At 42.3% G+C, this 12,396-nt stretch overlaps 1 protein-coding gene across 1 annotated transcript in view; it reads right to left on the bottom strand.

The window, feature by feature from the left end:
• Positions 1-5,317: 5,317 nt before the first annotated feature.
• LOC126544953 (large neutral amino acids transporter small subunit 2) overlaps positions 5,318-12,396 on the bottom strand; it is a 123,941-nt gene continuing 116,862 nt past the window's right edge. Inside the window, exons 11-12 of the mRNA XM_050192525.3 lie at positions 11,167-11,259; positions 5,318-9,380 (exon numbers count right to left, since the gene is read on the bottom strand). Coding sequence (XP_050048482.1) covers positions 9,313-9,380; positions 11,167-11,259 — 161 coding nt within the window. The 3' untranslated portion in view covers positions 5,318-9,312. The remainder of the gene's footprint in view (positions 9,381-11,166; positions 11,260-12,396) is intronic.

Raw genomic sequence — 12,396 nt, forward strand, 5'->3', positions numbered from 1 at the left:
TGCAACGAGGGGTTGAGTACTAGTGACAGAATTTGAACGCAGAGTGCTTTCGTCATCGGGCAATTACTTGAATGTCCCGGGGGAGTCTATAATCATGTCTTGCATTTACCCCAATTTCTCTATTATTAAGGCTCTGTTCGCGATAATATTGACGCCTTAGAGATTCTCGAGCACTAATCTCTCATTTTAGCTTGACTTAACATTTGCCTTTAGTGTCCCTTTAAATGGGGCGTTACTAGGCGCATTAATTGATTGACTGATTTGTTGATTTGATGATGTTGAACTGACTGACTAAAGGGTTGTTTGGTTGACTGCTGATGCACAACGCTACAAAACAACACAAGGAATGGACATACGCTGCAGAGGAGGACTGCACCAACAAGCAGTCGAACCTACGACCTCGTTCTCAGCAGCTGAATCCTGCGGCCACTGAGCCATGACGGTCGATACTGGCGTACAGGGCTAAACGTTTCGTGTTCACATTACTCAGAATGTTTTGAATGCCGAGTACGAACGTGATACAAACGCACATGAGCCATTTCACGTACACATCGGCAATTTTAATGCATACAAAGCCGTGACAGCACAGTACATAGACAGTTGACCCTTCTTGCACAGTTGGCAGGTCGCGGGAGATGACACACCAATGAAACGTTTTCTTTATTCTAAAATTTCCGATCCAACTTACGTGAAATGCGCTGCAGAGCAGTATTCCTTCCTTCTGTTTAACTTTTCTCACGCTCTTCACGAACGTGTTTTCCATCACGTTGTGTAGGAAAACACGTTCTTTTTACTCGAAAGAAAGCATGATGAGCTCGTCATACTTCATACTCGTCATACTTCAGGAACGTCGCAGCGAAAGCTTGGCAATATACACACGATATCCCTTAACGAAGAACTTCCTGAGCGAAGTGTACCACTGCGTCGAGTCTCGAAGCTTTAGTCATACTTGGCGAAACTTCAGCGTACAAGAAACATATTTTATTGTGAGATTTCTTTTTTTGCTTTAAACTTCCTTTTTAGTTCGTCTTTTTTCTGTTTTCAGTTAATGTTGAAATGAAGGCGTTTAACCTTCTAATGCTCAATATATAGTATATGCTGTACTGAATTTAATACCTGAAAATTGATTTAAATACGGGCGTGCAAGTTTACGCATGGCCCACATAGAAGCGTTTGATACGCTGGAGCCAGTTTTCAGTTTTGGATAGTTCAGCCAACCAAATGCTTCTTAATTACTACACTAATTAGGTTATAGCTCGAATCACATTTCATTGTTGTTTTTTTCGCGAATGTACTATCCCTGCATGGCCAAAAATAAAGACGAACAATTTTCCTTCATGCGGGATTAGGCATTACAAGGTCGGTCACTGACAATTTTCATGCAGAGTTCCGCGCACGTTTCGAATGCAGTCAAACACTGATGAACTTTGCAAAAAACACGGCAAGTCCTAGTTTGACGAGAAATGTCGGCATCGCGTACAAGCACAAATATCACTTAAGGTAACAACCAGAATTAGCTTAGGCGTTGTTATCGAGATTTCAATGTCCAGAAACGGAACTTATGATACCTCTGGCAGTCTTTTTCTTTTTTTTTTAGTGTGTGTGAACGTATTCTCGAGACTCGGTCAGGCTGCATCGACATCGTGTGCGTGAACGACGCACGGAAATTGAACACTGACATCACACGAACATCTACGAACGTTTCGAGTAAAGCGCACGTATATATCTGACTGTACAGAATGTGCCACATCGGGTCAGACGGAATGTGACATTGCATGTTTTTTTTTTTCAAGTGAAATGTGTTTCTCACATGACACGAACATCGACGAACGTTTCAAGAAAAAGCATACACATATATATTTATGACTGTACAGAATGTGCCACACCGGGTAAGACGGAATGTAACATTGCGTGTTTTTGAAGTGAAATCTTACAAGGAACGAACCACCCACGACAAAACGGTTTTTCCATGTCCCCCCGAGCTGGATTCTCGCTTTATTTTATGCTTTATGTGCCTGTAAAACACACTAACTGCCTTCCTAATCAGGCCCGTGTATGATCGAAAACAATAAATTCTACTTTTGAGGGTCAGTTACTTTCGCAGAAATAATATGCAGAGATAATTAATGTGGTGACGACTACAACGATGACAAAAAAATTCAGAACGAAAATTTAGCATTGGTAATGTTTGACTCAGCACCTTGTCCAATGCACCTTTGAGGTTGCGATTCTTGTGTACAACTGGTCTGACAATAAGCGAGAAGCTCAATGGTAATCTTATTGAAGCCTGAGAATCTGTCAGCATAGTCTTTATTGGCGTTAGCATCACGATCCAGCGATTACGTCAAAGAAAGCAATCCTTGTAGCCTCACTTTCGGGCAGGCTCCAGACGACAGTTCCGTTGTAAATGCAAGATAGTCTAAATTCTGTAAGCATTAAACTACAGTGAGCTTTGTAACGCGGCTCTCCAAGTCTTATTGCAGCATCTTGCATAACACCAAGATGGCGCAAATAACATTCCGTCCACCCATCCCTGCACCCATCTAAGCACCATTACTTCTTTATTGTAAAGAACACGAAGTACCCACAAGTCACGTACACACTGATTCTAACCTCTACTTCACAAGTTTACGACTATTTCTAAGCTTTAGACGGCGCTTCACGAAAAAGAGACAACAATTACGACCAACGAAGTTTTTTTTTTTTCGCATAAGGCACAACATAAGAGGTCGAACGGAGTCAATAGGCAACGAGTATGTTGTGGTTTACTACGTAGCACAATATGAATCTCATGTCCAAATCTGCGCACTATCTTTTCAACGGCTCAACATGAAAACATCAACTTGTCAGAAATGAAAAGGAAAATATCAGCCCCATCAATCGAGGGCTCTACGCATCAAGCAGATTCGTGGTCGGCCAGTGCGACAAGTTCAAGACTACAAACAACAACGGGGCAAAACTACAGCGACCTTGTTTTCTGACCATCACAGTTTCTGTAGCTGGGTGACTACGCAGCGCGAAGTTATAAATTTTCATGGTCATGCGCGTCTCAACAACGTTTGACAAGCTTGAAGTTTCTGTACGTCGGTAACGCCTGTCTAGACGCTCTAGATCAAAAAGGCAGCACTTATGGGTTATATAAATTCTACATTTGGGTGTTCTAATGCGCATCAGCTAGATTCCGGGCTCAAGCAACCTGCTGTAAGGCGAAGAGGCGTTTTTTTTCTTTGGCTGAACAAAAAGGTGCGCCAAGAATTAGAGCCTGGAGCAAACCGTCACTTGCTGGAAGAACTGGTTTTGTGAAAGACATGTTTTGACGTTGTTGCATTGACGAAAGTCTACGTTACGTTCATCTCGATAGAAACATCTTTAAAAAATGGCACAAAATATGCACATCAAGAGGGCGTGCATCAGCGCTCGGAAAATTCGGCGAAGAACAAAGCGTTCCCAAATTCTGCATTTGTTCACTGCTTGTCTCGTATTTGTAATTCTAAAATATCTATGGGACGCATCCCGTGAAAGTAGGCGAGCGAAGGGAGACTGTGTCGCAATGATGAGAGGCAGTAAAAGAATTTGCTGGGTCGCGCTACCGGAAACAAACATAAGCCATTCTGAGCACTTTCCCGGCAAGATTATTCAGATATACGCTTCATTGTTCTATTATACCAGTATAGCATACTTGGTATGATATGTCGATCCCACTATCACGTTATAATGTCACCATTCCGTACACCGACAAGGCTTTCGTAATCTACACAATTCTTTTCTACTCGCGCACCATAAAAATAACGCATTTTATTATAAGCAAGCTGTCGGTGCAAATGAATGTTTATATGACGGTTCGTAATTAAAACAGTCAACAGGCAAACAGGCAAGAACGGCCGTTACAGTGGTAGCTAATGTGTTCCGTTTCTTTTATTGAAGGTGTGTTGCATCATGCAGTAGAATTTGAAACTAACTTTCACTTTGATTAAATACTTAGTGTTCTATATCGAATGCGCGTCTTGCCTTATCATTTTGTATCTGCGAACCACGCGAACCCTTAGTCTATAACCGCTATTTCTGAAGCAGCGACTCGTGAATATAGGACGTCGATAGCGGTACAAAAGAATGAACCGGAATCAAATAACCGGCTAATTCTAATGGCACCATAATGACAAACATGAAATTACAAGGATTTAGCATAGCCCAGACGGTTCAGCACTGACGCACACCAAAATATCTAGAGGCATATTCGAGAGCTTCAGAGGTGGTGGGGACACCTACTCTTGTCGGGCAGTAGTTTTCGAAAACAAAAAAAAGATCGATATATATCCAGCTGATAATGGCGTAGCTGTCAACTCATTAGCGCAACCCATTAATAGGAATACTGTCGCACGCTGCATCAAAAGGCCTGCGAGCTTTGGCAGAACACGGTTTCACAAGATGGCGCACCCATGTCTTTTTATCATGTCTTTTTTTATCACTCAGCTAACACGTTTCTGATGTGCTACAGACTTTTATGCGTCCTTTTTGTGATCTTTCAGAAAAAAAAATAGAAATGTGAAACATATTGCACGAATCTTGGTCAGTTCAAGTGTATCCAGTCTGACCTTCTGAAATGAAATCAGCAGTTATGTTACTTCCGCACGAAAGAGATAGTTTGTTTTTTCGCATTTTCAGGCATGTCTGTACTACTGAGCTAAATGCTTTTTAAGGTTTCTTTCTCAATTATTTCATAGCAGTAAAACAATATTATTACACGAACCCCTACCGAAACTGCGCTTAAAGTTATTGTGTCCGGACTGTGTTTCAGCTCTGTCACGAAATAAGCTTCAAAATTCAATAAACTTCAACTTAGGTATACCTCTTGCCTTTTCAATCAACAAGCGTTGAAACCCCTATTTCTTGGCGTTTCCTATCAGCACACATCTTGTTTACCATCGGTAATCTGTCTATGAGAACGCACTGCAATGCTCGAACAAGAACAGACAATAGATCGTGAGCGGTAATTTTCCGTTGTGGTTACAACCAGACAGCATTCGTTGTCTTCCATGGACCATAACTAACAAGCAACATCCTGCGGCTCTTTTTTAAGCAGTGCATAACCAGAAAGAAACATCTGCAAGCGCAGCGAGAATCATCAAATAATATGATGCAACAAAGTACCACAACGACCTCACAACAAACCTTTGTCTGTGCATTTGTCCTCGTCGACTTCTAAGAAATATTAACCAGCGCTGACAACGTGTGGAGTTTAGATGTAAAACAAGAAGCATTTTGCATGCAACAAAGGCTTGTACAGGACAAAACAAAGAACAAAGGAAACAGAAGTATAAAAAAAAAGATTTTTAATGCCTTTTTCTATGCCGAGAACAATGGTCTCATCACTTATCGACACTTTCACACCTCTCTTCCAACGAGCCATTCATGTAGCTTAGAGCTGCGCGCCCTTGCGCACTTGCATGACGTGTCCTGTAATGATGCAGCATAAATTAAGGCTATCCAGAACAAAGGAAAAAGAAAGGTAAAGCAGCCACCTTGTAGCGTACAGTCACCGCGTACAGCTTGTGCCTTGTACACCGTTCAAAGATTTCACTGGAACAACAGCGCTGTCTTCTTGCACTCAACTATATACATATCCTTCTATGCATCCTTCGTGCGCGTGAACACTCTGCGCATGCGCTGCATTCGATGTTGCTCGCGTTACAAAGTTCGAACTGAGCTGCATAGCTGCCGACATTGGTGGAACGCTTGCAGGCTCTCGATGCTAAAAGAACCAAATAGGGCCTTACGAAGCAAACACAAAACTCGATTTTTAGCAGACACTTCGAGAGATGTCTAACGAAATCAATAGAACGTGTCGATGACTGTGTAAGTGGATTTCGTTGAGTGTGTTGCAGCAGATATGGTGTCTCAAGATATCGAGATGCTCCTCGCAATACAGAAGGTATGGGAAAATGACTTTTCTTTTGATAATGTTGATTGAGCCTCGATCGTCTATGAATTTGATGGAAGTAACTATTGTTTGGTCAAGAAATTTGTTTTAGTGGGAAGTGAAAGCACAAATAATGTCACCTAAATTTCTCTTGAAGATGCACCTTCCAGCACCGTTTTTATGCAAGTACCTTTGAGCACATAGAGTTACCATTGAATGTGCGACGACTGTTATTGATCACAACATTCCTTAGTGCGTCAAGAAAAAAATTTACCGCCAGTTACAAGACAAAACAGATCATGCATTCTATGTCCTTGTTGTAATGGCCTTTATTGAAAACACCCTATCGTTTGTATATTTTTTACTTTAAAAAATTCACTGACGGTTACGATACTCCCTAATGCGAAATTTGAGCGCAACTCTCCACGAGTTTTCATTTCGCGATGTATTGGCTAGCGCAGACAATCTGACTCGTGCGGCACGTTTCAAACGTAGCGCAGTGTGGCGCTACTGCCTCGCCAATTCGGGAGATCACGAGAGGCAGCGCGTGGGTGACGCGCGGGCGCGATTCGCAGCTGCCACCGCAGACAGATATCCGCTCATGCAGCGCTTTGGTGAACAGACGGCGCGCGCTACTCTGGCGCCATCTCGTAGCCATCATTGCCACAAAGCCCGTCTTGCGCGGCACTACGCTTTCCTCCTCACCCTTTCGCCATACCTTCCTCCTCCGCTTTCCGCCTCATGGTTCCGCTGCACCCTCTTCCTCCGCTTTCCCCCTCGCGCTCTCTTCGTTATTGCCACATTTCATCTCCCGCTGCGCTCCGCGTTCGCTTTCATCCTTCACTGTGCTCGTTCGCTCCGTTACGACGCACAACGCCGACGCCGACGCTCGGCGAGGGTAAAGGCGCCTAAGAGCCACGCTTTAAAGTATCAGTTGAATCTGACTTTCAGTATCATTCTTCCTCTCCCCGAATAACCCAGTCAGAAAGAATGGTACAAAATAACTAGCAAGAATCTTAGATGACCGAATTATATCCAGAAAAAAAAGTTTTAAGGAATGATGTTTTAAGCTAGCTTTAAGGCTTGTGTTGATGTTCTTTTGTCTGTGTAGAAATGCATTCCGTGCCTGTTTGCACTCAGACGTTCCTCAGGAACAATATATATTAGTAAAATTCATGTTTGATCGTACTTATTGCACCGTTCATGTAAAAAATAAAACCATACAGTGAAATAACATGATCAGTTTCAGTCAAAATGTCCCGGAAAAGCACAGCATGCTACCTGACATATCACCTGACGCCTGCGATCGCACATGAATTTGGTACTTCGTCAAAAGTAACTGTCCAGCTCTTAAAAGGCCATGAACAATTTGATTATAAAAACATCTAAGAATGCCGATACAGCATAATTTACACTCAGCATGCCTAACTTGTTCCAGAGAATTGTGACTGATCCTGCCTTTGCACCATCACGTGTGATAACAAAATATAAAACAATGTACCTAGCATTCACGCTTTTGCAGTAATGATGGCTCTTGCACAAAGATTGGCCGTGACAAGGCAAGCAGTTCTGCGTAAACTCAAGTTTTGTGGCGTCATAGTGTTATAATGTCCTATGACGGCGGTCATCCATGGTTGTTTTGACTGCACAAACATATAAACCTGGAACGTTGCAATCTATAGTAAATACGAAATACAATTTTTTGTAAGTTACAATTAACGATTGGTTAAGCTTTGTGCTACCTAGGTGCTTTGAGCATAAACATAATGGTTTGTTTAGCTACAAACAGTAATGATAACTCTGATGCGGAAAGTCTTAGGCGTACGAAGGATCTGTTACGAGTATAATGATCGTGTGCAATGCGATTATCACTGGTATAAAGTAAAAATGTACCATTTTTGGTAGTGCCATTTGCGCCTTCTCAGGGCCCATCTTATTAAGAAAATGCGTTGTGTCAAATAAGTTATACAGTTGTCAACTATTGTAAAGGTCCATCTCGTGAATGTTGAATACACTAGTCGGAACTATAATGCCAGACTCATATGGCAAAAGAAAACGAAAGAAAAATTATGCGCAAAATATTCGATATGTGGCAGGGGTCCGAAAGAGCTACCCTCCGACGTCCTAAATACCCTTCCTTATATTTTGTTCCTACGCGCGTTTATGGAAGCATTGGTACTGAAAGACTGTCGGAACATCTCAAAGTTCTCTTTTTTCTGCGAACTTAATGTTTTAATTACAAAAATATACGTGCATATATGTTCACGAGCATACCGGATTATGTACACACGTTCCTACCTACACATGCACACACACTCACACACATTATATATACTTATATGGCTTTTCTCGTTGTAACAGATCACCGCTTCAGAGAGCGCCAATGAGTTCAGTGAAACAGCAGAAACGTATCTGTGCATCTTCTTTGGGAACGCATTACAATGCTAAAAAAAAGTATCTGCATCACGCAGTCTATCTTAAATGAGCATGTCGGCCAAGAGGGATGGTCGCTGGACATTTATATGCACGAATGAGATGCTGAATCTATATGACAAACTTAAAAGTTAGGAATGGATAACATTTGTCCATAGCAATACCTAACTGCGACAAGGGATAGCCTACTACATTTTTGGTGTAGCTGAAAGTGAACACAAGTTGGCCGTATACCGAATCGTAGCTCTACACACGAAGTCATCTAACCATAGAATGTGTGATGGACTTCGATTCTGCTGATTCAGCAACGCTGCGTACGATATCTTGGCTGTAAGCTACCTGTTTTTCTTTAATGCATGCTTCTGTTTTGTCGCACACGCACAGCGTCACCGAGCAAACAATGAAGTGTCTCCTATCCCGTCTAGGCCGCCGGACAACTTTGTGCAACTCGACTTGTCTAGCATGGAAATGCCTGCAGAATCCGAAAAAGCTACCAGAGAAGTGCGGTTACCTATGATCAGCGTGTTCAGACGGCGCGCGCAATTAGCACTTTGTAAATGAGATTAAATAACTTCGTGCGCGTCAGCAAAAACAGCATTATCTTCAATGACGAAAACAGGGATCTGTTACAACGAGACTTTCCTTGCACGATTCTTATAAACACTAACAGTGCTATTGTGTTTCTTATTATAGTTTGCTTCCTTTTTTTTTCATTTCACAATGTCGGCCTTTTACTTTTGACCTGTCTGTAGGTGTTTCCTTGTCTTTGATTCTTTGTTTCCGTGTTCTATTTTTTTTTTTTTCGTTTGCGATCGAGTCGAGAACGAGCAATGGTGTCCAATGGTTTCCCTTAGGTGACAGTGTTTACGACGATGACGACGACATTTGAACACCCGAGCAGATGTGGTGCAGGTGGGCGGTTGATGAAGTGTGCCTTCCAAAGAAGGCGACCCAGGTGCGTCCTAGACGTCCTTGGGCTTTTCAGAAGCCACCACTACCAGCATTTTTTGTAAAAATACCGTGGCACTATCTGCAAGGCAACAGAGAAAGGAAGGGGAAAAACTGAATGAATGTGACGTCACGTGGTCGTCAGGAGTACTAACATGAGATTTAATACTGCCCCCATAACATTATTTCAACATGATATCGGATACCCATTACAACACCTAGAAAGATTACCACTGCAGACCGACACTGTGCTGGCAGCCTCCTAAAAGCGTACTTCTGCTTGACTTAGGCAATTTGTCAACATATAAGACAGTCGCACTTTACCTGTCCCTACCGAGAACATGATAGGCTCGTAAAACCTTATAATATGTGGTTCGCCTCACCAAGCATAATTAGTTAAGCTTCACTGCACCTTCTTTTATGTTGCACGATAGGGGGTGCCACAAAAAAATGTATCTACGGATATACCCAATTTTGAGAGCAGCATGTTCTTGTGGTGCCAATCAGTATTCCAAGATGGCGTCATGGTCTTGTGGTTCTGGTAGGAAGTGGTTTTTAATAGTACTGTGGTCATGCCAACTTTATGTTCAGTTTTTCAAAACAATTTTTTTTCAAAGCCTTCATATCTGAAACATCTTTTCAGAAGTACTATATTCTTGCCTTTCTGATTTAGTTTATATTTGTTAGGATTAATTAAAATGATTGGTATTCTTAGGTCTTTTTTGCAGACACTGCTCCACAGCAAAAGGTCAACTGCTACGAAAGTTTGGACCACGTAACAAGCCTTGTCTCACACAGAGTTTGTAAATAGCAGCCACCGCGCAAAATTTCGCGTTTCGAATACGGCTTGAAGCGTCACGAAAAGTACACAATAACAGACATTATAGGCACCGAGCTACGAAAAAAATAAATACTGCCCCAGAAATGAAGCAAAGCACGGAAGGTTGAGAACCAACAAGGCGCCTCGGCATGACCTCCGAGATCGGCGGCGCCCAGGAAGCGTTGAATGTCATAAAGGTCATGATCTGGGATTAGTGTTACGTCAGCTAACTAGCAGGTGCATGTGTTGTCGGCTTAGGTGCTATTTATGGACTGTTAATAAGAAACTTAGTCAATTACCTTCCTTGCAGCAGCTTTGTCATGTCTACTTCTAATAGTATACGTAGATTGTACAGCATTTATAACCAATTTAGACACAGTGAACTTTCGTCGCGGCTGTCCTTCGAGCTAATCTAAGCAAGCCTAACCTAGAATTTCTAGAATTTCATCACGCTAAAACGAGACATGTGGCAACAGTGACGTCTCTCGCAAATGACAGTATACCGACTGTCTTCCCCGCTTAGCAACACCCAAAGCTCAAGACACGAATGAAATTAAAATACAACTTTTTCGAAACCTTCAACTCTTGTTGCAAGGTCGACCATAGAGTGCTGACGTGTCAGTGCAACTGTCTCAGCTGCATGGGTGTTTACGACACGAGAGTGTGCAAGTCGATGGGAAATCAAGCTTGTTATAGGCTAGCAAAGTGGACAAATTGGTGACGATTTGTCCTCACCAGCACCACGAACGCGCGAGCCTCCCTTCTATTGATTCATGCGATCGTGAAGGAGCCTACTTCGTGTAATGTACCACATGTAACGAAATGGCCTATTTCCTGCACGTCCTGCAATTCATGTAATAAACTCAGTTGCCGGTCAGCACAATATCTGTGTTCTCTTTGCTCGTTTCTGTCGTAGGGGGTACTGTTAAAATAGTGCGAACAGTACAAGTTTTAAGGCTCGCTTTTAGAAGTTCTTTGCGAATGTAAGTGGTCATATAAAGACAAAAAACAAAGAGTAGCGGAAATCAAACAACGAAATGATCCATACCGAAGGTTCCTTGGATCCAACGCGGCTTGTTTTTCCAGTAGACAAAGATGAAGTAGACGGGTGCTCCAGTGGCGATTATCAGGGCTCCGAATCCTGTGATAAAACGAGAGGAGTGAATTGACGGAAGATTGCGAGACTAAAAGTCACGCTTCCTCGAATTATTTCGCTTCCGAGTTCATGATGCTTCGCCAGTTTTTGTTTGTTCTCGGAAAAAAAAATGACGCTGGGGGGGGGGGGGGGGGGGTTGTGCGTCCGAAGCATTCTTACGAGGCAATGCAAGCTTCTACATCTAAGCTTTTTGTCTACCAGGAACGACATTTCTTGTCATCCCCATATGCGTGCGTGTTGCAACAATTTTACAGGGCTTGTTGGCTGTGTGCAAAGCTAAGCTCAACGTGGCACTGTTTTGTTCGGGAAGTCTTGCTTTCTCAACAAAAAGCAGTGCCACGTAACACTGTCATCAGAAGAGCAAACATTTCTTAAAGATTCAACTTTTTTCTCCCTTAATATTCCGTGCCCGATTTAGAATCTTAATATCTCAACATGGTATGAAATGGGGACAATCGGGTGGAACGGAGGTTGAGTTTTAAGATGAAAAGGAAGCTTAAGTTAGCGGTCAACTGCGATTCAGGTGTATGTGGAAAGCAGATATGGGACGAGAAATGTCACCAGCTAGGCCAATTGGTGTGGAAAACATGGCATTTGAGTGACAAAATTAAGTTTCAACAACTGTAGGAAGGATAATGTTTATTTGGGTCATCATTCTTTCTACAAAAAAATGCCAAAAATTGGTGTTTCAATAATAGAAACTCACAACTTTGCACGAACGACAATTATCGCAGTTCTGTAAACTTAATCTATTATAGAACATGTAGTGTGCAGAAACTTGACACAGAAAGATTAGTTCTTTCGTGAAATAGTAAACACTGTTGTGCAGAGCGACGAAGGGACAGGACTTAAATAGAGAGAAAACGACACACGACACCTGAGCACAGATGCTAAGTCCTGTCCCTTCGTCGCTCTTCGCAACAATGTTTATTATGTCGAACCAGCTAGCCCACTTCGGTATTCTCCTTAATTCTTTCATGAAATTATTACAACGCTTACTCGAGTTAGGCAAAAGTCCTATTCACAAGTTATTGGCATACTTGAAATCGATGTATAGCATGCCAGCTTTGTCAGTTTTCAGATGTCTTATACCGGTGCAGTTCAGAGAATCGTGATACCATT

Source organism: Dermacentor andersoni, chromosome 10 (assembly GCF_023375885.2).
Source record: "Dermacentor andersoni chromosome 10, qqDerAnde1_hic_scaffold, whole genome shotgun sequence".
NCBI classification, from domain to species: Eukaryota; Metazoa; Arthropoda; class Arachnida; order Ixodida; family Ixodidae; genus Dermacentor; species Dermacentor andersoni.